General features: G+C 40.5%; 1 protein-coding gene across 6 annotated transcripts in view; it reads left to right on the top strand.

Annotated features, from left to right (window-relative positions):
- The window catches only part of SMAD2 (SMAD family member 2), a 61,095-nt gene that overhangs the window by 16,455 nt on the left and 17,809 nt on the right, over positions 1-26,831 (top strand). For 4 of the 6 annotated variants that reach the window (XM_061614064.1, XM_061614074.1, XM_061614083.1 and 1 more), the window contains exons 2-4: positions 6,784-7,068; positions 25,309-25,398; positions 26,450-26,643. In XM_061614064.1, the coding sequence (XP_061470048.1) occupies positions 6,833-7,068; positions 25,309-25,398; positions 26,450-26,643 (520 nt within the window). In that variant the 5' untranslated portion in view covers positions 6,784-6,832. Of the gene's footprint in view, positions 1-3,385; positions 3,410-6,783; positions 7,069-25,308; positions 25,399-26,449; positions 26,644-26,831 lie in introns of those variants that run through there. The other 2 variants (XM_061614094.1, XM_061614103.1) reach the window with 2 other exon arrangements.

Here is a 26,831-nt window from a genome sequence, read left to right as displayed (position 1 = left end):
GTCCAATTCTACAGCATGCTTTTTGAGTTATGGCAACCAGAACTGTACATAATATTTCAAGTGCAGGCAGACTATAGATTTGTATCAGGACATAAGATAACTTGTAACTTGATCTTCAGTCCCTTTTCTAATAATCCTTAGCATGGAATTTGCCTCCTAAACGGCTTTTGTGCACTTGGTTGTTTTCAGTGATCTATCCACTCTGTCCCCCACGATAACTTTTTTCTCTGTTAATCATGGCCAGTTCAGAACTCATTAGTGAATATTTGAAGTTAAGTTTCATCTTTCCCAGGCTGCATCACTTTACACTTACTTACATGGGGCTGTGTTTGACATTTTGACTTATTCACTAAGTTTGAAGGTATTCTTTTTGGAGCTATTTAGTATGCTTTGGTTTTCACCTCCTTGATTAATTTGGTGTCATCTTCAGACTTGATCACCTCACTGCTCTGCTCACCCCTAACTGCATACAGTTTATGGCCACATTAAACAGTGCGAATTCCCCCAAATTCAGATTTTTGCAGGGCACCACTTACTACTTTTCATCATTGTGAGAACTGCCTATCTAGTCAACTGGGAAGCACTTTGTTGCGAATCTGGGGAATTACATCTGTTGGCTGTTTCCTATGTGTAGTCATCCCTTGATACAGTCACTGAGTTATGTACAGCATATGTGAAGTCTGTATGTGACCAGACTTGATGGGGTAGAAATGACTTAGTCTTTGAATCAGACAAAGCTTCTGTAATCCCAATTCAAGCCACAGAGGGTCTGAAATGCTTTTCCATTGTTTTTATATATTAATAACCAACTTATTCTCATAGATTGATCCATCCTTCCACAGAACAGGGATGAATGGAATTTTAGATGTGAGAACAATTTACCAGGCAGTAGAACCCCTAATTAGCCTTGACTGAAAGGATAACCATGTACTTCCTAGTTTTATGGTACTGTTAAACTTGATCCTCATTGTACTAGACAGTGAATGGAAAGTGCAGCTCTGTTGGAGGCTGGATGTGCTTTGTAGCTTTAGCAAGTTGCATCTTGCTTTATTAGCCTTGGTGGTCTTAATTTTCTCAGTTGCATTATAAATCTAGTACATGGCGTTCACTATAACCGTCCGTAGTGTGAAGTTCTTCATAAACATTTTGATTTTATATTGGAATTTTAACTGCATGGTATTTTGTCAGTTGAGGTTCTTTCTATGAGAACATTTCTTCAAACGCAAGTTTTCCCCTTTAATTTCACTGGCTAGTGTCAGAGCTGAGCTGCGGCTATGGCTTTGCTGCTCAAACCTTTTTAACCCATTCATAGACAGCTGAGTAGTCTGATAGAACTTACCACAATGGACATAGTTGACTGAAGAACTGAACTGAGGCCAGCGTTTAGCTGGTTGCCATCCCCCCCCATCTTTCCACATCATGCTTGGGTAGAGAAGGAAAAACTGGGGCCCTCCTTGTGTTTTTTGTCTTCCCCCTACTGCTAGAGCACTTTCAGGAGCAACAGAATGCAAGCTTAATTGAGTGCTGTTTTGTCAAATACCAAGGTCAAAATTTTCTAGAATCAGCTGCAGTTACTGACTGGAAAGGGTTCCTTTCTGTCGCAAAGCTAGGAAAACAGATTCTGAGTCTTTCTTCCTCATGCCCCCTTTTTTCCCTAAGGGAAGAGAAAACAAACTTACTAGAAATCCATTAATTTTACTAAAAAAATGACTTTCTTTTACTAAAGGGTAAACGTTATTTTTACTTTGTCTGCAACTGCCCTTGTATAGTTTTAGGTGATGACATCATGTTTCGTGATCAGTAAGTAAAACTTTAGGTGCTGGGGAAATATTTTGGAAGGTGGAATGTTTATGTCAGTGATACCGTTGACCTTTTACTCTTGAATGAAAATAATTAGTATGATTTTCATTTTTTAACCTTATGCTGCATTGTCCTGGCCCGTCTCATCTATACGCAATAGAGATGTTTTCTGAAATCCACTAGAGTGGGAGTACTAGACCCTATTGGGCGGAAAAACAGATCTCTACAGATCAGAGGTCTGCAAGGTCTGGGCAGACTGTTAATCAGTCAAAATGTATGATCATAATAACCCTCACTTCTAATGAATTGTGGGAGGGGTGGGGTCTTGCAAATTTTGTTACATTGACCTTGTGTGAGGATAGTTCTCTCCTCCCCCCTTCCCCCTCGATGCAGAGGAGGAGAACAGGGAATTGCCATGCTTGCCAAAGGAGTGGTGGTGAATGATCCTTGCTGTGGTGAGCAAACTTGAATTGTTGTTATTGTCATGAGGGGAGGAGAGACAGTACCCTACAGCAGAGTTTATATTCTGCAGTTAATTAAAATGTAGTTCTCAGGACAGATTTTTTGCATGAATCTATATCAATTCAAAGAACATTTGAACCCAGTAGCTAAAGTTTCTCCTGAAACTTGCATTTTTGGTGAAGATAAGAACTGAGATAATGGTGGACCGGAGAAAAAATATAACTAGAAGCAACAAGAAAGTGTAGAAGCTGTAGTGCCTTGATGCTGGAACAGTTTGCAGAGTTTGCATGTAATCAAATGTGACCGCCGTCATGAAAACCAGAAACCTCTTCTCAGAATACTCTCCATAAATTGAACTTTGTAATTAGTAAAATGAATGCATAGACTTTGATGATGAGCTTTGTTGAGAATAGCCTCGCATGTTGCCCTGTGACCAAGCTTCATGCACATGCTTAACACCCTCATAGCTGACGTTGGCTCAGAAATGTACAACCTTTTTTTCTTGTTACTCTGAGCTTTATAAGTTATTAAAAATGTGTAAAATATCTTCCTACAAGCGTTGGAATGACCAGAATATACTCTTCCATGGCCATTCTTACATGCTTAGTATTTTTTACACCAGTAAAAAGCCATAATCTTTTCCCTCTAGTGACTTTGCTGATGATTCCCGCCAGATCCAGAAATTATTTGCAATTGGTTTCTGTTTGTTAAGAAGATGCATTGTGAAAATGACAATCTGGGGAAATACTTTTTTTGCCTTAAAATATAGTGTTTCTGCTGCCTTCCAGACTTGTTATTTGTACTTAATTCTCACTGAAATACATGGGGCTCACAGTCAAATTTTAAACTTTTATTTCAAAGGTACTAAAGTGTGACTGACTTAGCCTGGATCTAGTCTATTAGCAAAGCAAATTGAAGAACTCTGTTGTCAAATTACCTCTACAATATATTTCTTGAATATCAACAGTTTTTGTTTTAATGTACATCTTAAGAACATAAGAGCTCTGCTGGATCAGACCAAAGGCCCATGTAGTCCTGCATCCTTTTTTCATAGTGGCCGACCAGATGCGCATGGGAAGCCCACAAGTAGGACCCGAGCGAACCAGCATTCTTTCCACCTGTGTTTCCCAGCAACTGGTATTCAGAGGTATACTGTCCTCATGGCTAGTACCCATTGATGAGCTTTATTCTCCATAAACTTGTTTAATCCCCTTTTAAAACCTCCAAAGTTGGTGGCCATCACTACCTCTTGTGGGAGCAAATTTCAAAGTTGAACTATGCACTGTGTAAAGTTCTTTAATTTGTCTGTCCTCAGTCTTCCAGCCTTCAACTTTGTTGAATGTTCCCAAGTTCTAGTATTATCTCCTTATCCATTTTCTCTGCAGCATGCATAATTTATTCGCTTTTATCATGTCCCTCCCACTTGACTTTTTTTCTAAACTAAAAAGCCCCATATGCTGTAACCTTTCCTCATAGGGGAGTTGTTCCAGACCCGTCATCCTCTTAGCTGTATTTTTCTGAATGTTTTTCAGCTCTTCAGTATTCTGCAGTGACCAGAACTGTACATAGTATTTCAAGTGTGATTGTACTGTAGATTTGTATAATGGCATCATGACAGGGGTTCCCAAACTGTGGTCTACAGACCACCAGTGGTTTGTGGCCTTCATTCAGGTGGTCCATGGTGTGCCTGTGCATTTGTACTTGAAGACAGGAGATGGCACATCCACCACATTAAATACTCCTATGATTTCCTTTTTTTGCTTCTTACATTGTATTTTATTGTATTGCAATTTGAATTTTATTGAATTCAAATTGTACTACAATGAAATCAATATAAAAGAATCAAGAAAATATTTTTTAAAATAATAAAGCATCTAGCACAGCAGATTACAATTGCTACAGCAGGCAGAAAAACAATGAAGTGGTCCGCCAAGAGCCTCACATGTTTTGTGGGGGGAAAAGTTCAGGAACTGTTGCATTATGATACTCATATTTCTTTTCAATCCCTTTCCTAATGATCCAGAATTCACCTTTTTTCACAGCTGCTGCACACACTGGTGCAGTGTTTTCATTGAACTATTCGCCGCCACCCAAAGTTCTCTTTCATGGTCAGTTGCCTACAGTTCAGACCCTACAAACATATGTGAAGTTAAGAGTCCTCGTTCCAATGTTCATCACTTTACACTTGCTTACATTGAGTCACATTTGCCATTTTAATACCTGTTTGTTCATTTGCATCATTTGGTTCCTGAGACCACATGGGCAGAACTCTTCTTATAGGGTTCTTCCTCTGGAAGGAAAGCAGTTTTTACAGATTCCCTGTGCGCTGTGAAGATGTGCTTGGGATTATTGGGGGGAACCTTCAGTCGCTCTTCAGCAGATGAGTGGAGCCCTTCCATGTGCAGAAGGGCAACTCAAGCGTATGCTGATGTAGTCTAACCCGAATATGACTTGCTTGCTTTATATGACAGCTAGTGTTTGAAAGGGATGGCTTCCTATCCAGCAAACAAGTTACATAAGCATCAAACTAGATTCCCCTTCCCCAACAGTGATGCAGAATTCTCATTTTAAGTGGTTTTACTTATGTCTCTTAATGTTTTATTATTTATTTATTAACTAAATTTATATCCCGCCCTTCTTCCCAGAAGGACCCCGGGGCAGCAAACAAAAACACTATAAGCATTGTAAAACATCTTAAAAACAAGAGACTTAAAAACATGTTAGAACAAAACATTTAAAAACATCTTTTTAAAAACAACTTTAACATCTTAAAAAGCAGTTCCAGCACAGACGAGATTGGGATAAGATCTCTACTTAAAAGGCTTGTTGAAAGAGGAAGTTCTTCAATAGGTGCCAAAAAGATAACAGATGGCACCTGTCTAATATTTAAAGGGAGGGAATTCCAGAGTGTTGGTGCCACAACACTAAGGGTCCACTTTCTACAGTGTGTGGAACGGACCTCCTGATAAGATGGTATCTGCAGGAGGCCTTCACCTGCAGAGCGCAGTGACCGACTGGGTATATAAGAATATATAATCTAATTTTTAAATAATCTGCCCAATTAGGATTATAGATTGCTTTCAAAATGCTTCACTTTTTTGCTTATGTGCAAAGCAGGGTAGATAAAAATGTATATGTTTAACACTGGGTTTTAAAAATTGTATTTCTAAAATTTCTGAGGGATATAGAAAGGTTTTCAGTCTTAAAACCAATGGTTAAAGCAACCAAGTAGTATGTACTTCTCATTTAGCACCTTTTATTTAGGAAGTATCTAAATGAGAAATTGATGATTTTTATTTCAATTGATATCTCTCTCTGACTGAGATACATCACATCCATTCTGCTGAAAAATAGAAGTGGTAAGCTGAAATTCTAATACCGTAGGGCAGGAAAAGCCTGTGGTTCATTTCTGCTTACATCTGTTGCTTGCTATCATGTTTAGGATGTTAGTTAGGATCCTGTTTACTAGGGTTGCTAAATTATAGCAAATAATTCATTCATTCGTGTCTAGAAAAGGCTTGATCAGTTATGCATAATTAAAGCTACAATTCTGCGCACACTTTCAAGGGAGTAAGCCCCATTGAAATTACATAGACTAAAGTATTCATAGGATTCTACTGCATATCCTTCTGGCTTCAGTTGATGCTAAGCCTGAGCAAGTAGGTGCAAAAATGCATTCTTGGTATAAATGAGAATGTGGGTGCTCATTCTTCGAAGAGAAACAATGCATTAGCAAGAAGCATAACAGTTTCCTGAACCAAGCCTGTCCCTTCATAATCTTTCTTCAAAATGACATGTCTATCAATTCGATAATAGCAAAAGGAACTATACTGACAGGAGTGTGTAATAATGGTCCTATACAAAAACTTAGTGAAAGGAATAAACCAAAACAGGAATCTGAAATTTGGCAAAGAGGACCATGTGCATGTAGAAGCAATAACTACTAATGTCTTCCTATGGTATACTTTGTCAGCCTTGTGAAGTGGTTTAGATTAGGTGAAAGATCAGGGAGCGTTCTTTAAACCTAATGGATTTCAGGATAAAGGTCAGGATAAAGTGGCGAGTCCTCAGCATACAAAGCGGAGCAGAATGATGTAAATTCTCCATTGGCTGTTGTAGCCACTGGTTCACAAAGACACCAAGAACCGAGACATCTCACCACGGAAGCCCAGGGAGCAGACAGGTTTTGGACCCCGTTGTCCCTGATCACATTAGCACTGTCGATGGGTGCTAAATCCCCATCACCTGCCTGGTTTATCAGAGCTCAGAATATTGGCTACAAATACATTCTTCCTGAGGCCCATGCAAGGAATTCCAGTGTCTGAATCTTTTGCACTTGTGGCCTACTCTGTGTTTATGTATATGGATATTGTTCATGTATTTTGCTTTGTAAATTAATTTTATTTTTTTATTGTGCCTTATGTATTCTATTGTAAACCGCTTTGAGATCTTTCAGATAGTAAGCGGTCTATAAATGGAAATATACATAAAATAAATATAATAAATTTCCTCTTTCCATAGGTTGTAAAGGGCAGCTAAACTATTGCATAAGTTGAACCATACCTGGGCCATGTCGTCTATATTGCCGTTTACTCCACCTGTTGTGAAGAGACTCTTGGGCTGGAAGAAGTCTGCCAGTGGTTCAGGAGGTGCTGGTGGGGGTGAGCAGAATGGTCAGGAAGAAAAATGGTGTGAGAAAGCAGTTAAAAGTTTGGTGAAGAAGCTCAAGAAGACAGGACAGCTGGATGAGCTTGAAAAAGCAATCACCACTCAAAACTGCAATACAAAATGTGTTACCATACCAAGGTAAGAATTCTTTAGATCAGAAATGAAGCCCGAATCAATGCCAAATCAAACAGTGATTTAAATATTAAACTAAATAAAAAGTATTTCAGCAAGGTATATAAGGTCATGAATACCTTTTTTACATGGTTTACTTTCCTTAGTGAAACACTTGCCTCATTTTAAGTGTTATTGATGCTGCAATTCTTAACATGTGCAACAAAATTGCTAACTATATTTCTTTTCTTTTTCTTACATCTGTTACAAAGTATCTGGAATAGTTAAGTTGTAGTACTTAGGTTTCTCTCCCTACCTCTATGGATTCCTAGAAGAAACGCATTGACTGACTCAACACTGGTCGACACTTCAGTCAACTAATAGTGTAAATGTTACCCTGCACTTTTGTATACTAGTCTCACTTCAGTTGTATAAAACTGCAATGTTTACATTCAGAATCTGGCTTAGTTGGTCAGCTTCAGTTCCAGAATGTCTGCCTGCCCTCTGGATTTCTGGAACATATTTCATGTGTTCTCAACACGAGAGGGAGGCTTCATGTGTGGTGAATTGGGAAGTATTCTTTGCAGAGCAGTATTGACATGGGTTAGGTTCCTTCATGACTTCATACACTTTAAATGTCATATTCATAGTGATCAAAGGTCACAAATATAAATAAGAAGACCCTAATATGGTTGGAGTGCAAAGTCATCATAAAAGGCAGTTTTAGAAGCTGGTAGTCTTGGCAAACTTACAAGATCTGAACAGGGTGGGTTATAACAGATGCTATTGGACGTTGCTGATTCACAGGGTTGCCACAAGTCATAATTGATTTGAAGGCACATAGCCGCAGCAGCAGTCTTGGCAAATGTAGAAAATTGGAAAAAATGTGGCAAATATAAATCTACAAGAAGGGTGGGGAGCATCAGGTCTGGGGGCCAAAATCATCCTTCAGTCCTCTCTCTCTGGCCTGTGGGACTCTCCCCAGGCTACACCCCTCACTGACCCTGCTTTGCATTCTCCTTGTGTGCTTTTGGCTGGCTGGAATGTGTCCTTGAACGCTAATAATGTCTCTTGCTTGCCTGGATGGAGGATAGAGAAGGGTCTGTGAATGTGTGGAGAAACTCGCCTACTTTACAAAGCAAAAATCCACACTTGCTGTTTCATCCATTTCTCCTTCTGAGCATGCCCACGTTTGCCTCTGTCTCCACCCACCGCTGGCATGTGGCCGTCTGGAAGGCTGCCCCGAAGAGAATGCGGCTCTCGGACTAGAAGACAAGCAGAGCAGAAAGCTGAAGAGCAACACGATAAACGCATTGTTTTAAAAAAGATACTGAGAGCAGGTTGCTCTTTGGGTGGTAAAGTGTAAAAACGAAATATTCATGGAAGGTGGGAAATCGTGGAGAAAAATAGAATTACATTTGGTTCCTAATGCCTGTCTTCACTGCTGGAAATGGAGACTTCACCAACACAACTTTTAAAGCCAAAACTGCACCATAAAAATTGTACAGGAAAGGTTTTAAGATTAGTTGGACTAAGCAGTAAAAATTCACTGGCATGATGGCATTTGCCCAACTTCTGTGACTGCAGCATGAAAGTGCAGGGTTGTTGTAATGCATGCAGCTGTTAGACTTTTTCATGTCACAGTTTTTTAAAAAAGGGGTTTCAGAGGACTGAGGGTGTCAGCCTCAATTGAGTAAATTAGCATACAATTTTGTTAAGAGAATTGTTCATCTATGTATTTCACATGTATTATTCAGGAAGAGGTGCTGTAGGTTCTGCAAGGGAAGTGTTTCTTATTTGATATTAAGAATTCTTTATGGGTGTACAAAAGCATGTAGGCAAGCTTGATCCATTGATGTAGTGCTGCTGAATATTTGAAAAGCCCAGGAGCTCTAAGGAAACATGGGTGTCCTTTGTGTAAAATAGAGAGAACTGCTTAAGTGAAGAATAAAAGTAAATATGAATATGTATTCCTCTTTAGCAACCAACTCTCTCTGGAAATATAAATGATCGTTTAGGGGGTTCAGTAGACACAGATGCTACTATGGTTGTTGAATTCTAGACACTCAGTCTTCTTGCATTTTTACCTGATGAATTACATCTCTTGACGTGTGCTCTCCTTTCCTTATCCTAAGCATGGTATGTACTAAGTAAAGTTATGGTTAGCAGTTGCCATTGCTCAGTCATACAAAGGACGTAAGCAAAGCTGACAAAATAATTTAAATTACGTTTTTAATTTTGTAAATGTTGTAAATAAGATGCAGTGGATAAAATTATCAGGGACTAGATATTAACTGTGCAAAGCATCCTTGTTTAGGGAATTCCATGCCATATGGTGTTATGACATCCTATCAAGTTTTTCCAAGGGTAAATATTTATGTTGGGTGCAGATATATTGGCCACTAGAATTGGTAGCTAGAAACACATCTTGCTTTAAGAGACAGTTGTCCTGCTCTGTGGTGGGACAAGGTTCAACCAGGGTATGGGATGGTGACGTTCAGGCAGGACACCAGGCAAGATGGGACAAGGTTCAGGGAAGACATAAGGCAAGGCAGAGTTCATGCTGGATGCAAGGCAGGATACAGGCTAGGCTCTGGTAAACACAGAGCTCTGAATTTGCTGCAGCAAGGAGCAAGCTGAAGCTGATCCCTTTTATAGCAGTGGCCCAGATGGTACCAAATTGTTAGCATTGCCTGTGCTGCAAGCTACTGCTGTATATTAAGGGGCCCAGCCTTCTCTAGCATCCTTGGGAGCTCAGGCCTTCCAGAGTCATCTTCTATAGTAGAGTCCTCAGGTCAGAGGACAGCTGTGCCACATTCTTGGGTGCGGGGCAGCACTGACCTCACAGATTCATCTGGCCTCAGGATCTCATGAGTGCCTTCCTCTTCACATTTGGATTCTTTACCTCCACCACCAGATGAAGAGGAATCTTCCTCCTGGACCCCGACAACAGTGTTAGCCCCATGACTATCCCTAATCAGTTCTGTTGTTCTAAGTGTAAGCAAGTACAATAATAACCACCAGCTCTGTTTTTAAAAGGCTAATATCTTGTAGAGTGGTATGTTCTTGGAGCTCTAATGTGGTCTAAAGACTCCCAATTGAACATATGGGAGTGATCTTGTTTCCTTAAAATTAGAGTTGGCAAAATCTCCAAAGTCCATGGTGTAGAACAAACTGGATTCATCCTTCAGACCGTGTGTTTGACATCTCTGTGCTTGAGATCTTAGTCTAATGCCTTTTCAAGCAAGTAACCCAAACATCATAAAGTCAGTAAAGCTGCTGACTAGTTTGTTTATTTCTATGGAGATTCTTTGTGTCACTTGCCATTTTCCATACTCCTGTTGACCCTAGTGGATCTCATGGTAATTGCAATTGGAAATGTTAATTAATCTTATTCTCATTTTTTCTATTTCTAAATTAAAGAAAACATCACATGAATGACACATTCATGATTCATGTCAAGCCAATTGCAGAACTTTTGTTTAACATGGAAAGCAAACTAAGGACTTCAAATATGGATCACAAATGAGTATGTTGTTCCTCAATGAAAATAATATGTAAAAACCACCTACAGTAGAGCCCCACTCATATGCCAGAAAGCAAAAACCACCGAAAAGCGGATTAGCTGTAGCGCAGGCGTCTGGAACCTAACCCACTGATCGCACCAGAGGAAGAGAAGATCAGATCTTCCCCTCCTTGAGCGCGAGTCTGATCACGCCAGAAGAGACGATCTTCCCCTCCTCCGGCGCAATCAGCTGGAGTGCGGGGAGCTCCAGCCCCCCTCCAGCTGATCGCCCTGCTGGCGCCGTATTAACGGAACGCCAAAAAATGGGGCACCGAGAAGCGGGGTCCTACTGTATTTATGTCTTGAAGGTTCATGCTCTAATTGGAAACAAGGCCTACTTCCAGAGTTCTTTCAAATTGTTCACCCTCTCCCTCTGTTATTATAAAAAGGCTTGTTACTATAAATGTTCATATCTTACAAATCCACCATGTGTGAAGGAAAAGTGATGCCAACTTCAAACATTTCCAATAGATACCACTGACTTCAGGCTTTATTTATTCAATTTATTAGTCGCCCCTCTGGCTGGTTGTCCAGCCACTCTGGGCGACGTACAAGATAAAAAACAATACATTAAAACGTTAAAATTTAAAACCATAACAGTAAAAACCTAACCCACCCCAAAAGCCTTCCTGAAGAGCCAGGTCTTTATCCTTTTTTGTGTATGTGTGTCTTGTTTCAATGGTACAAACCCAGTAGAAATTTTCCTTTTAAGATTTTTGACCTGTTGGTAAAATATTTATTTCGATTGTTCTTCTGAAATTCCTGTATTTGGCAGTCTTTTCATGTTTTAACTTAAATTGGTTTCTTTTTTATTTGTGTCTGGATATGTTTTTCTGTCATAGCCTGGTCTAAATTTGCTTCTAAAATATATGAAATAATCCCAAGCTCCCCACCCCCATTTGTTTTCTTAACAGCTTTGCTTTGGCTTCTCATGCTGACCATTCTTTTCTCCAGGCAATTTCTTTTTTCCCCTCCCTCACAAGAATGACTGAAGGGAAACGGCTGAAAATATCTGTACAGTCAATATAGAGATCTAGTTGTTTGACCTCTGTTTCCTTGAGTCACACCCCAAGGAATAAGATTGCACTGAAGTCAATTGTCTAGGTCTTCCCATTGCTCTGTTAGCATATAAAACTCTTGGACCTTATTCTCAGAATCCAGTTTTCAAAATCTGTTTTTCCCTGCACTCCTAATTAATTCACTGTTCACAGATCCATTCTATTCCTTAGTAAAAATATGCATAAAGGATTTTTATCCAAAGAATACATTTAACCACCACCATACTTAAACTTTCGAATTCTGCTAAGAAAATCTCAGATTTTCTAGCATAAGTGGGAGAAGTTGAATTGGTCTCTAATTTATTAAACTTCATCTGTAAGGATTCCTGCATGTGGTAGTGGGAATAGGATTCTCTGTTCCTTCTGATCCGCTTTTTTTAATCTGCCAGTGAAGTGGTCAGATCAAATAAATTGCTAGACCAAATCCATTTTTTAAATGGTAATTGTTTAGTTATTAGTCAAATAAGTAAAATCACACTTTGATTTATTATAAACAGCTTTATCAAGTCAACATTCAAACAGTCAGTTCCTGAAAATTACCTGGCCTTCCTGTAACAGCTAAAAGTATAGTAAATCTAGCATGCTAATATCACACTATAGACCTAAATAACACCACTCTGCCTCATGTTGCTTCCAGAGAGGCAAAATCTCTGCACTTAAGCAAACCTCTGGCAAAAGGAAGCTTGAGTATAAGCAGATAGTTGCCAAAATAGTCTTTCTGCATGTGCTGTCTTCATCCTAGAAGGCGCTGTGGAGAGGCTACTCTTACATTAGGGCAGGCCTACCCAGCAAGCCAGTTGTAGCCCACCAGCCATGCACTCTGGTCAGACAAATGCTTAACACTCTTCTTCCCCAAGTAGGCAGCAAAGCCAGGAGGCTGATTGTGAACTATGTTGCTTGGTGGGTTGTGAATTGTGCAGGGGTGCACTAGAGATATTGAAGCTGCCTCAAAGGTTGGAGATCTTAAATTATAAAATGCTTTGGTGATGAGAACAAGAGATGCAAAATGGTAGTGACACATCTTGGGCTGTGATCGTAGTAGCCCGGTCTGTCTTTCAGAAAATCGTAATTGATCAAATTAGTATTTGAGTAAAAACAGTGTATTTTATTAGGGATTTAGACCTCATCCTTTAATTTCCCCTAACAAGTTCTGAAACAAAAAGCACACTTTCTCTGTTCTTAGGTGATTGGCAGGCCTCATCTGATAGACGAGCATTTTTTCCTGTGTGTGAGAGAAAAGGGGGCATGTCTAAGATATTTGCCACCTCTAGTTTTATCTGCTGATTGATGATCAGGGTGTTTTTAATGGCCTGTTTTTCATGTCACATTTGTGATGCAGGTCTCCTTTATGGCAACCTGACACTTTAAGATGATGATCTCCATTTCCACCCATACAGAGAGGTCCTGTCAACTCTTGAATACACAAAAATACAGAATAGATCTTGTCTGGCAGGGAGATGGTGAAATCCTGTAGTAGTTAACACCTTGATAGCCCAACTTCCAAAAGGTCAAGCTGTCTCCCTGACTGATGTGACTGATACCACATTCACCTATCAGTCGAGGCTCGCCTGGGTCAGGAACGCTTTAAAAGTTGGACTGTAGTTAACAGTCCTTTGTCCCTCGACCATCTATGCAGCATGCTACATTATGTGTGATAGGAAACCAGAATGCATTTTGTAAGTAGCTGCTATAGGATAGATAGGCTTAAACAAAAAGGTTCTTTTCATTATTTTCTTGAACCAGCATTCTGTCTCTTCTGCTTATTCACTTACTACTTTTTAAATGTTGAATAAATCTCATGAAATTGGTGGGGTCTTGGATGCAGTTGTGCCAGACACAAGGAAATTTCTCCTTCATGTGCCTAGATCGCCTTGGTTTCTTGTTGTATGTGTGTATAAGTGGGTTTTGACAAAGAAAAGCAAGCTACCTTGATCTCTAGGGAGAGAGAAGTAAAATAGATGCTCTCTTTGATTCCTCTTCTAAGTATTTGCCTTGAACCCCCGGAAAGCATGCATGTCTGGAAATAAGGGAACTGTTCTGGTGTTTTTCTAGAGAGCCTTGGCACAGCTGGCCTACCCAGAGTGGCAGTCATAGAAGAAAGGAAGTGAAAGCCCCCTTGTCGGTTATGATGCTAAACCAAACCATGACTGTGCAGGCTTCTGGAGAGTGGCGTGCAGGCTTCTGGAGAGTGGCTCGCAGGCCTGGTCATTTTTCTGTTGTGCTGCACTGAGCTAAGACACAGTTTATCTTAGTGTGTTGTCCAAACTTGTACTCATGGGTTAACTTTTAGGACAAACCATGATCCATAAGCCATAGGGCAAACTTTGGTTACAGTTTGTGTTTTTTCTGGAGAGAGCTAAACCACAAGCCTGTTTCAGATGAGATGCTAAGACTGGTTTAGCCTAATATGGCACAGCAGCAAAATAACTGGGAAAGAGCAAAGCAGTCACGATCCCCATTCCTGGAGCCTGCACATTTGCATTAACCCAGGGTTTGGCTTAGACTGACCTGGTTCACACACCATGCTATCAAAAGGTTTTAAAAATGGGTAAGTGTGAACAGTTTTATTAAATGTTGCGGTCCTAAAAGTAACTAAAATTATATTAAACTCTTATTGCCATAAGCCACTCAATCCAGTCAGATGACATTAGGTACTCATCACTTAAGTGTATAATGTTATGATGATACATGACTTACTCAGCTTCATAGAGGAGCACATGGGTTTCATTGACTACATGCTAAGCAAATATTTGGCATGTTTGTTTATGGTGTACCATATCCAGGGAAAGCATTTATGTATTAATTAGTAACTACACAACTTACTAGTTCCTAATGTTGGAGAAAACAAAAATAGGTTACTGGGTCAGTAATTGAAAGTGGAGGCTAAGCACAGAGTTCCTTTTGATTCTTTAATCAGGGTCAGGCTTGTAATTTGCAATATGGTTTCTGAATAGTCAAACAAAGGGGGGGTTGCCTTTTGTTGTTCCTTTGCGTGTTCCACCGGCTTGTGAATAAACTTCTAGCAAAAAGATTATATACTGTAGGAGTCTGCACAATTAGGTAATAAAAGGGCAATGCACTTTCAAAGTTCTAGCATTACTGTATTTAAATATTTTTTTTTAGTAAAGGGAGTAGTGCAACCCTAAACTCTAATATTTTGAAATCTGATTTGGTTGAAATTTTTTTCCTCTTGTAAACTATCATCCTGCAGATGAACTGGTAGCTGAACTAATTGAATATCAGTTCTACTGAATGTTCACCTATTTGAAATCAGTACCAATGCCAGTAGCAATGGCATGCTAGTCCTCAAATTCCTGAATTTAGCTTCCTGATATTTGAGAGGCTTTAAGCTTTTTTATGTATGCAAATAACCCGCCTTCTGAAAACGATTTTAAGGAGAAACCTGGCATTCTTCAAACTGAAAGCTTTGGTTTTTTTTAAAATTGTATTTTGTTTCATCATTTTGTTGTAAACTGCCTTGATATTTTATGAGGTGGCGGTCTATAAATATGTTTTATTAATAAAAGAACTGAAGTGTAAAACAGTGTTAAGATGGTGGTAGTTTGCAAAATGAAGTGCTGGGTTAGTAAGACTGCATGCATAGCATCTTTTATTCCAGGCTTCATACTCAACTCTTCCTCTGAAAAGAACATATAGCTGCTGGTGCTGCAGTGGCTAGAGTGCTGGATTTGAAGGACCCAGGTTCAATCTTGGCAATGAAGCTCACTCTGATTGTGAATGAGTTGTGTCCTGCCTCACAGCATTATTATAAAAATGAAGTAGGCTGGAGGGGGAGGCACCTGAGCTTCTTGGAGGTGTGTTAAGAATGTAATCCTCTACTCTTGGACAATAGATTTCACCATTTCTTATGGCTTGAAGGGGCCCGTGGGTTAAATCCATAACAGCCTACTTGAGGTGTGTATTTGTAAGGTGAGTGCCAGCCAGTAAGACTTTGGTGTGGCTGAACCACTACAGAGCACCAGTGTAGTGCAGGGTTTAGAGTATTGGACTAGGACTGGGAAGACCCAGGTTAAGATCCCCGCATGGCCGTGATACTCACTGGCTGACCTTGGGCCACTGATGATCTTTTAGGCTACTGTCCTTCACAGGGTTATAGTAATATGGAGGGGGATAACCATTGTATACAACTTCAATATCTTTTGAGGAAAGATGGGATTCAAATGTAATTGGCTCAAATAAATAAATAAACAAATAAATAAAGGCCCTTGTATAATGTATCTGCTTTTAGGGAGAGATATTCTTGTTAATCTCAACATCCTACTCATCCAGACCCATTTCTGTATGAGCAGACATTCTGAGACCTTCCCTGTGTACTTCATACATAGGATGAAGTAGGCTTTTGCCCAGTGCTGGACACAAGGTGCCTAGTAGCCTACTGTTAGACCACAGGCCAATTTCTGTTGGACCACTGAGTTATGGCATCCTTATAAAGAATGTTGGACTAAGTGGTCCTTAGTCTAATCTTGCAAAAGTGTTTTATGTCCGTAAGCAAGAAGTGTACGTTGAAAGCCACTTAACATAGATTAGTTATTAATTAAGAAATCCTGAGTGTGTGCACGTTGGTTTGTAAATTTAAAACATATTGGTAGACTTGTGGGAATTCTAATAAAGGAGGCCACATAAGACTTTAGTCTCATTCTTTCTGTTGTGGCTCATGCTACAATAAATGTTAGTCTTGAAGTACCACAGGACCTTTTGTGTTTGGGCTAAGATAGAGAGGGCTGTATGTGTGACTATTCTTGTTTTAGGTCTAAAGTTAGTTTGCCGTGGAACCTCTTCTGTTGCTTCTTAGCACACAGCAAGGAAAGAAGGGTGCTTCCCCTCTGCAATCCCCACAGCAGCTTTGTGTTTGCCATATTAAAAGAAGAGTGGAGTGTGTATGTAATCATAGAACAATAGAGTTGGAAGAGTCCTATAAGGCCATCGAGTTGAACCCCTTGTTCAGTGCAGGAATCCAAATTAAAAGTATACCTAACAGGTGGCTGTCCAGCTACCTCTTGAACACCTCTAGTGTTGGAGAGCCCATCACCTCCCTAGGTAATATATGTATGTGTATGTGTGTGAGAGAGAAGCATTAAGCACAGATCCTGCTTGTTTTTCTCTCATGCAAATATCCTTCTATTATTTGTGAAGTGCTGCCCAGCTCTCATAAGTGAATTCTTAGTTGTATCCAGAGTTAACTTTTTGTCCTTCTCAATCTTCTTATTAACATGATTACTAATTTTTAGACTGTTAGTGGCACCACATGACTGGCATTTGAGAATTTACTGTGAGGGGTGAAGGGTAAAACTGGCTAGATTATAATATAGTTGACTACCTCTTTTAACCTCCCTTAGTGCTGTTGACTGTATCTACATTCAGACATGACAGGAAACCTTGGATGTCTGCTGCATGGTCCTTGGGCTCACACACATTTCCCACCCCCTTTCACTTAAGTTGCCACAGGAGGAGATGGGAAGCATCCACTTTCAGTTCTTAATGAAAAGCTCCCTGTGATATCCATACTTGGGGATCCTCACTTGATACTGCAGTCATTAAGTGAAAATGCATCAAGTGAAAACGCTTCCTGAGTAGCTGGAGGGGAAAGGCTGTTTCAGAAGGCAAACCCCCAAATGACAGCGCAGCACTGACAGATCCAGGTAAGATTGGAGACCTGTCCTATGGATATTGTGCCTTGAAGTGTCCAGACTAACATAAAGCTATGCAACCTCTCCTGTTTCCAAAGAAAGTTTACTGTTGTATCATACTAAACAGGGTGCAATTGCCACTTTCATGCTTAGATAAATTCTTGGGGTTTTTTGCCAACAATTCTGATGCAGATTCAGAACTGTAGCACTGCACTTCGTTTGTGGAAAGGGGAACTTTCCATCTTCACTCGCAACTGTGGTGAAGGAACTATTCTTTTCTGTCAGGAAAGGAAGCCAATTGTTCTAACCAGACGGCAGCAGCAACTGCCCAGTCTTATCTTGGAGAAGCAAGTGGGATTTCCGAGAGCTGCACTACATTTCTGAAAGGAGACAAATGTGAAAAACTGTAGCTCTATCTGATCCTCATCATTGCTGCTTGTCAAATTCTGCTCAAAAACATCTTTAGTCTGCACAAATTGTAGTGGTTCTGTACCTCTTTATCACCTCTTTACATTCCTAAAGCGATCACAGGTGAGGAATTTGTTTCATGACTGCTGTATTAACACAGCAGAGCAGTGAATTTTAAAAGTGATCTCCATTCATTGCAGGCTCTTGAACAACTGCTTCTTGTACTTGCTTTCTCATATTTAGATAGTAAACTTCAAAGCAATTGGAAGGTTGTAATTGTCCTTTGATTCTTAAACTCATTCAGTTTCCCTCTTTCCCCCTCTGATGCTTACACAGTCGCCCATCTGGGAGTTAATCTGTTTTACCTAGTGACCCCAAATACATATTTTAGACCAGTGGTTTCTACACTTTTTCCCTCCATGGACCACTTCAAAATTGATGAGAGTCTTGGTGGACCAAGTGATAGTTCTGGTTTAATTTGTTCAAACACCCAATAATTTGTCTTTTTTGCAGTCTATGGTATGCACAAAGCTCTCCTCCAACACCACATTTCAAATGAGTTGATTTTTCTCTTACCGGCTTTTTTCACTGTCCAACTTTCACATCCATACATAGAGATCGGAAATACCATGGTCTGAATGATCCTGACTTTAGTGTTCAGTGATACATCTTTACATTTGAGGACCTTTTCTAGTTCTCTCACAGCTGTCCTCCCCAGTCCTAGCTTTCTTCTGATTTCTTGACTATTGTCTCTATTTTGGTTAATGATTGTGCCAAGGTATTGATAATCCTTGACAAGTGCAATGTCCTCATTGTCAACTGTAAAGTTGCATAAATCTACTGTTGTCATTACTTTAGTCTTTTTGACGTTCAGCTGTAGTCCTGCTTTTGTGCTTTCCTCTTGAACTTTCATCAGCATTCATTTCAAATCATTACTGGTTTCTGCTAGTAGTATGGCATCGTCTGCATAGCTTAAATTATTGATATTTCTCCCTCCAATTTTCATACCTCCTTCATTTGGTCCAATCCTGCTTTCTGTATGATATGTTCTGCGTACAGATTAAATAAATAGGGTGATAAAATATACCCCTGTCTCACACCCTTTCCGACGGGGAACCAATCGGTTTCTCCATATTCTGTCCTTACAGTAGCCTCTTGTGCAGAGTATAGGTAGCGCATCAGGACAATCAAATGCTGTGGCACCCCCATTTCTTTTAAAGCATTCCATAGTTTTTCATGATCTACACAGTAAAAGGCTTTGCTGTAATCTATAAAGCTCAGGGTGATTTTCTTCCGTTCCATTATCCAGCGTATGTTTGCAATATGATCTCTGGTACCTCTTCCCTTTCTAAATCCAGCTTGGACGTGTGGCATTTCTCGCTCCGTACATGGCAAGAGCCTTTGTTGTAGAATCTTGAGCATTACTTTACTTGCATGGGATATTGAGGCAATAGTTCGATAATTACTGCATTCGCTGGGATCCCCTTTCTTTGGAATTGGGATGTATATGGAACGCTTCCAGTCTGTGGGCCATTGTTTCGTTTTCCATATTTCTTGACAGATTTTTGTCAAAATTTGGACTGATTCAGTCTCAGTAGCTTGTAGCAACTCTGTTGGTATGCCATCTATTCCTGGTGATTTGTTTCTTCCAAGTATTTTAAGAGCAGCTTTCACCTCACATTCTAAAATTTCTGGTGAATTTCTCCGTGAATGAATCTGTCATCCTGGCATCTCTTTTATAGAGTTCTTCAGTGTATTGCTTCAATCTTCCTTTTATTTCATCTCGGTCAATCAGTTTGTTCCCCTGTTGATTGTTCAACATCCCTACTCATGGTTTAAATTTCCCTTTCATTTCTCTAATCTTTTGGAACAGGGCTCTTGTTCTACCCTTTTTGTTGTCCTCTTCTATTTCTATACAGTAACTATTGTAATAGTTCTCTTTGTCCCTACGTACTAGTCGCTGTATCGTTGCATTTAGGGTTCTGACTGTGTTTCTATCTCCTTTTCCTTTTGCTTTCCTTCTCTCTAACCATTTTAAGAGTTTCTTCAGTCATCCATTGAGGTCTTTCTCTCTTTTTAACTAGAGATATTGTCTTTTTGCATTCTTCTCTGATAACGTCTCTCACTTCATTCCATAGTTCTTCTGGTTCTCTGTCAACTAAGTTTAAAGCCTCAAAACTGTTCCTTATTTGATCTTTATATGCTTCTGGGATGTTATTTAAATTGTATTTTGGCATTATGATTGCTTTGTTGGTCTTCTTTAGCTTTACTCTGATTTTCGATACGACCAGTTCATGATCTGTACCGCAGTCTGCTCCTGGTGTTGTTTTTGCAGAAAGTATGGAACGTCTCCATCTTCTGCTACCAATTGTAATTTTGATTCCTATATTGACCGTTTGGTGATGTCCACATGTACAGTCATCTTTTCGGTTGTTCATAAAATGTGTTCGCAAGAAACAAATTATTGGCCTCACAGAATTCAGTAAGTCTTTCTCCTGTTTCATTTCTGTCTCCTAGGCCCCATTTCCCCACAATTCCTAATTCTTCTCTGTTCCCTACTTTTGCATTCCAATCCCCCACGATTATCAGCACATCTTGTTTTGGTGTGTGTTCAATTTCTTCCTTTACTTCTGCGTAAAATCTCTCCAATTCCTCTTCTTCTGCATTTTCCGTCAGAGCATAGATTTGGATGATGGTTATGTTGATAGGTTTCCTGTTTAATCTCATTGATATAACTCGCTCAGACCTTGCGTTGTAGTTCCTAATTGCTCTTGCTACATCACTTCTCACTATTAAAGCAACCCCATTTCTTCTTAATTTCTCATTTCCTGCATAAAATATTTTGTAGTTGCCTGATTGGAAATGTCCCATTCCCATCCATTTTAGTTTGCTTACACCAAGTATTGTAATGTTGATGCGTTCCATTTCTTGCTTGACAATTTCTAATTTTCCCTGGTTCATGCTTCTCACATTCCATGTTCCTATTGTGTGCATCGTACAACTCCGGACTCTCCTTTCGCATCTGTACGCATCAGCCTCTGGGCTTCCTTTCGGCTTTGACCCAGCTGCGTCATTAGTCACAGCGCTACTCATACTTGTCCTTTGTTCTTCCCCAGTAGCTTGGTGAGTGCCTTCTGACCTGGGGGTCTCATCTTCCAGCACTATCTCGTGTTGCATTTTGGATACTCTGTTCATAGGGTTTTCGTGGTAAGAGATATTCAGAGGTGGTTTACCATTGCCTTCCTCTGAGTTTGGATGCATCTTAATCTGGTGTTTCAGCTTTGACCATTCCGCCTTGTGTGCCCCTGCTTAGGAGTCTAGCCTCTTGGTCTAGACTCCTGACGGCATTGCTCATCACTTCCTCAACAATCTCAAACCCCCTCACCACATTAAGGTGTGCATCCGAAGAGGAGGGTCTAATATTTAAGGGGAGGGAGATCCACAGGGTAGGTGCTGCCACACTAAAGGTCTGTTTCCTATGTTGTTCAGAACGGACCTCCTGATAAGATGGTATCTGCAGGAGGCCCTCGCCTACAAAGCACAGTGATTGGGTATATAAGGGATAAGACGGTCTTTCAGGTATCCTGGTCCCAAGCTGTATTGGGCTTTGCACACTAAAACTAGACCCTTGAACTTGGCCCGGTAGCAAATAGGCAGTCAGTGCAATTCTTTCAGCAGCGGGGTGACATGTTGGTGATACCCTGCCCCAGTAAGCAGTCTTGCTGCCGCATTTTGCATCAGCTGCAGCTTCCGGACTAACCTCGAGGGCAGCCCGACATAGAGCGCATTACATTAATCCAGCCTGGAGGTTTCCACGGCGTGAACAATAGTGGTCAGGCTATCCTGATCCAGAAATGGCTGCAGTTGTCTTACTAGCCGAAGCTGGTAAAAGGCGAATTCTTCAGCGAATTCTTGGAAAACATGATCATTTGCACTAAGTTGTGGTTTTCGCAATGAATTCCTATTACTTGAGTTCTAAATTTTCAGTTAATAGGGTACCATTGGAATAGCAAAAACATGTAGTGATGTCTGGCGTCTGGAACCTCTAAGTTCTCTTTTAACTGGGGAAAGGAATTTCTACAAGTTGTTACTGAGTCAATAGGAAGTGCTGGTCAATCTTAACAGGTACTCATTTCCAAAACCTTTTCTCTGGAGACTGCAATTCATGCCAAACATGAAGCAAATCCTTTAGGTACACAAGCTTCTTCCAAAGGGAGAAATGGCTTTTCAGGCTTGAGCTACCCAAGAGACTGTTTTTCAGAAATGTCCTTGTGGTCTGCATATATGAGACTTCCCAGAAAGCATACTTAATGAAATGCAGAAGATTAATGAAATGCAGGAATAAAGTGCAATGGCCTCTCTTAGTTATTTTGTTCCAGAGGCTTCAGTGAGGTAGGCGTCTGTGGTGGTTTTTTCTTTTCTTACATTTGTATGTTGGCTTCCTTCTGTCATGGCACCCAAGGTGGCCTACATGTGCTTCCCAGGCAGTTATCTGTCCAGGCACTCGCCGTGAGCAGGATTGCTTTGCTTCAGTAGTTGCCTAACGTGCCTTCACCATAACCTTCGGACTGCAAGGATATAGATCAGGCATGTGAGGGTCGGGCAAAGCCACTTGCAGCCCTCAAGGCACTGTTTTTGGGGGTCTTTGGTGAAATTCAGTGAATTGCAGAACTCTAGACCCTAGTAAAAGCAGCAGACAAACGCTGACCCTCTGAACTGTAAAACGTGGCTCTTTGGCTGCCATTATTACCAGGTGGGCCAATGCAAGCTAACAACCATAATCTAGGAATTGAGGGGCTGCTGTTGCTTTACACTACTTGACTGTGCATTTCCCCCTTCTTATCCCCGTTATGGTATAGACATGTTACCAAACTGCAGTGTGGTGTGTGTGGATTTGCATGGGGGAAATATGTCATGGGGAATTATGTCTGCACCACTTAGGACATCTTTAATTTATGGTACGCGAGTGTTGATCTGGGTTTAACTTCCTCTCTTGAGTGCATGGGGAACAGCACCATGCAAATGAAGCATCCAGAACACTTGCACAATAAAGATTTATGAGGAAGAGCAGACAAACTAGTTTCCAGCTGACAGATTTCCTGCAAAATCTTCATATATTTATTCCCGCATTCCTGCATTGAGCGGGGTTGGACTTGATGGCCTTATAGGACCCTTCCAACTCTACTATTCGAAGATTATATGATTTAGTATTGAATTAACTTGGGGTAGCCAACATGGTGCCCTCCAGATGTTGTTAAACTTCAACTCTCATCATCCCTGATCATTGGCCATCCCATCAATGAGGCTTCTGGGAGTTGAAATCCAAGAATATTTGGAGGGTACCATGTTGGCTACCCCTGAGTTAACATTTCACATTCAGTGGTGCCTGGAAAAAAATGCATGGAAATTGGCTTTGTATCTAGCCAATTGAGGGATTCTTTTTTAAAAGTGTAATATTTCTAAACCTGAGTCTTTGGGATATGATGGCAAGTAAGAAATGAGAATGAGCTGACATTTTCATAATGACATACATATTTTGAAGACAACAAATATCATGCTCCCTCATTCTGAAGTGCACAAGGAGGCCACAAGGGGAAGGGCCTTCTTATCAGTAGTCCCCCCTCCCGTTTTTGAATCCTCCCTAGAAAGGCTTGCCTGGCACCCACATTAATGTGTTCTTGGTGCCAGGCAAACCTTTCTTATTCTCCAACATCTTCCAACATTTTAACATTACTTTTGGTAATGTCATTGATATTATTTGAGCATCTGCTATTGTGATTGGTGTATTGCAGAACAGATTGGTGTATTAGCACAGCTAAAGAGGTTTGTTAACTCTCTATTGGGGTTTTGATGGATTTTAGTACTGTGCTGTAATTATGGTTGATTTGATGTTTGACTGTATATCCATTTAAACCCAGATCCACCTCAGTTATGGGGTGGCTCAAACCCAAAGAGGCTATTTATTAATTGTGTTTGCAAAACAACTTGAGAAAACCAGAAAAAGGATCTGTTGCCCAATTGCTGTTTGGTACCCGCTGTAGTGGAGGCAGTTCTAAACAAGCGAAGTTTGCTTGCTCTAGAAAGAAGACATTATTGTCACAGAGTAAGGTGCGCAACAGAGCTAATAGTTGTTGCAACTTTCATTATGGCACCTTCTGTTGGTAAGTATTCAGTTTTGAGCACTAACGGAACTCCTTTTGGAAGGAAATACAAAGGTGTGTTTAGCTCAAGGCTAAATTTGTTGCTGAAGTGTCCAAATGTTAGATGTGTAGTGATTCTCTTAATAGCTGGAAAACCAAAGTATAGTGTCCTGATGAATATAAGACATATACTAGGGGGGATCTGCCCCCTGCTTGCTTTCCTGCCCAACCAGGAACTCCCAAACGGATCACCCTCCCCCCTCTGCGGGTTGCTAAGCTTCCTCCTCTCCTCCCCTTTACATCTTCTCCTGGGAGGAGGAAGGAGATAGCCAGCTGAGGAGAATGACACGGGAATAGTGGTGAATGGCTGGGGCAGCGTCTTAGCAACTGTTCTTCCCTGCTTCTTCTGCTGCTGAGGCTGTCAGTGAGGTGTGGGGGCAGCAGCAGCAGGGCAGGATGGTTGATAAGGAGCTACCCCGGGCTGTTCCGATTGTTCCTTTGCGGCTGGCCCAGGCTGTCTTGCCCTCCCACCTTGCTTGGTTGCTTGCCTTGTGCCCAGCTCACTCACTCACCTGCTGGTCTGCCCTCCTCGCTTGCCTCATGCCCGATGTGCGCCCCCCCACCCCCATGGAATGCTGCGTGATGGCTTACAAAAATATGTATGGAAAGAAATGGTGGGTGATTGTATTCTGTGTAGGTCACTGTATAGGTTTTCTGCCACTGGTATAAATTAGGTTGGTTGTAATATTGTCCCTACATTGATGGCATTGGATGCTGGGACTTCCATAAAATGTTGGCCATTTTTGTTTGGCAGCTTAAAGGATTTTGAGTTAACATGTGACGTTTTCTGTAACTTCAGCTGCTTGAACTTTTCCTGTTGTATTTCAGCCTGTATTTGCATACTTGGTAACAATAAACATTGGATGTATCCTTTTTCTTATATGGCACTGAAGAAAATGGGGAAGGAGTGTTGTTTATAAAGAAAACAGTTTGCACATTCAAGCTCCTAAGAGATCCGCATCATATTTGTGGTTCTTGAATGCTGTTTTAACTTACGGAAATCTAACATATTGACATGGCTTTCGTCTGTTACTTCTCATATGCTTGCAAAGATATGCCCTAAAGCTAGAAGATACTGTTGTGTACTGCCAGGTTGAGGAGGTTTTGCCTGTTTTAAGGTATATTAAAAATATGCTATTTGCTTAAACCCAGCGAACTTGTTCACCTTTTTTGAAAACATCATTTTACCTTGAATCCCATGTTCCATTTTATTGGCCTCCTTCATATAGAAAATATAGCATTTGATGCTTTTTAAAAAGCAGTATCTTCTATGTGGAAGGAAGCTTTCTGTACATTTCCCCCATGTCTTTACATCATGGTAGTTTGAATAACCATGCTTCCATATTCACATCAACTTTTTTGTTTTTGTTTTTTCAATTTATACACAGCACTTGCTCTGAAATTTGGGGACTGAGTACACCAAATACGATAGATCAGTGGGATACAACAGGCCTATACAGCTTCTCTGAACAAACCAGGTGAATATTCTGCCCTGTGTCTCTTTGTAGAGATCTTGTGGGAGGGTTTGGCTTTTAAGGGTCTTGTTTAGTGGAAATGCTTCCTAGTCAGCAAAGCATTTAAAAAACAGCAACAACTGATTTTGCTTTAAGTGTTCTCAGCAGATGTTTTGACCAATGGAATTCTAATTTTGGAAGAAAAAAAAACCTCTCTCCACATCAGTGCTGTTTTGAAAAGGGGGAAACTTGAGGGGAAATGCAACCACATGGTCTGGTAACAAGAATTGGGACTTTCAAATCTCATCAAGTGTGTGTGTTTAAAGCAGTTTGCACACTGGGTTGTCTTTTCTTTCTTTTTGGTAGCTGATCAGGTATGTGCATTCAGAGACTTAAGGGGAAAACCCCAACTTGGAGAGTGAGCAGCTCGTTTAGACTTTTGGTGGTGTTTTTTTTTCCCATGTCACCTTTACTTGCATTGTGTACTGAGGTTTGTCTTTTCCCATCCCATGAGTCATAAACCATCTGCATTTGTGTAGGCCTAGGCAGTCTTATCTTAAAACTAGCAAAACTTTTCAACTGGTAGAAGCAAGGGATGCCAGGAGCCCATCATGAAACCACAAGCAAGCACAATGTATGTCTGATGGCAAGCTTCAACTTGTAAAGTGATGTGAATTGCTTGGATATGACTGCTGTAACCTTAAGTGCAGTCTGGCATGACAGATGTACTCAAAGCAGGTAGCAATGTCAGTTAAAGGATAGTATTAGTACTCCTGGTGAGCAGGCGTGGGCATAATGCATTGTTTACTTAGATGTGTCGTAGTGTCCAGTGCACCCTGTCGCTCGGGAACTCCTTGATTCAAGTACCAATAATAGTAGGATATGCTTTAATGATAACTCTGCCTTTTATTTGAGAACATTGTAAGTGTCTGTTGTAGCTCTCTTGCATCTTTTTTTTTTAAAGGGGTGGGTGGAGAAAGGCACTATACATGCCTCACAGTACTGAATATCTTGGCTTATATATGCTTCCTAAGAACTTCTCTAAACGTTGTGGACTCTTTTTTCCTCCCCGTAGGTCTCTTGATGGCCGCCTGCAAGTATCTCACCGTAAAGGATTACCACATGTTATTTACTGCCGTTTGTGGCGCTGGCCTGACCTTCACAGTCATCATGAACTTAAGGCAATTGAAAACTGTGAATATGCTTTTAATCTTAAAAAGGATGAAGTTTGCGTAAACCCTTACCATTACCAGAGAGTGGAGACTCCAGGTAGGAAGATGGCAAGCTGTTGTTGGCATAATGGGGTTGACTGTCCTGGCTGCTTTTACTAAACATCTTGCAAATACTTAGTGTGTGCAGAGTTGAAGTAAAAGCAGTCATGTTATTGTTTTGGAATTTCAAGAGCTCGAGTGAGAGTTAATCCAAATTTTAATTTGACAATGGCGCTTCAGTTTTGA

This window comes from Rhineura floridana, chromosome 1 (genome assembly GCF_030035675.1).
Source record: "Rhineura floridana isolate rRhiFlo1 chromosome 1, rRhiFlo1.hap2, whole genome shotgun sequence".
NCBI classification, from domain to species: domain Eukaryota; kingdom Metazoa; phylum Chordata; class Lepidosauria; order Squamata; family Rhineuridae; genus Rhineura; species Rhineura floridana.
This window is presented reverse-complemented; position numbering and strand designations above follow the sequence as displayed.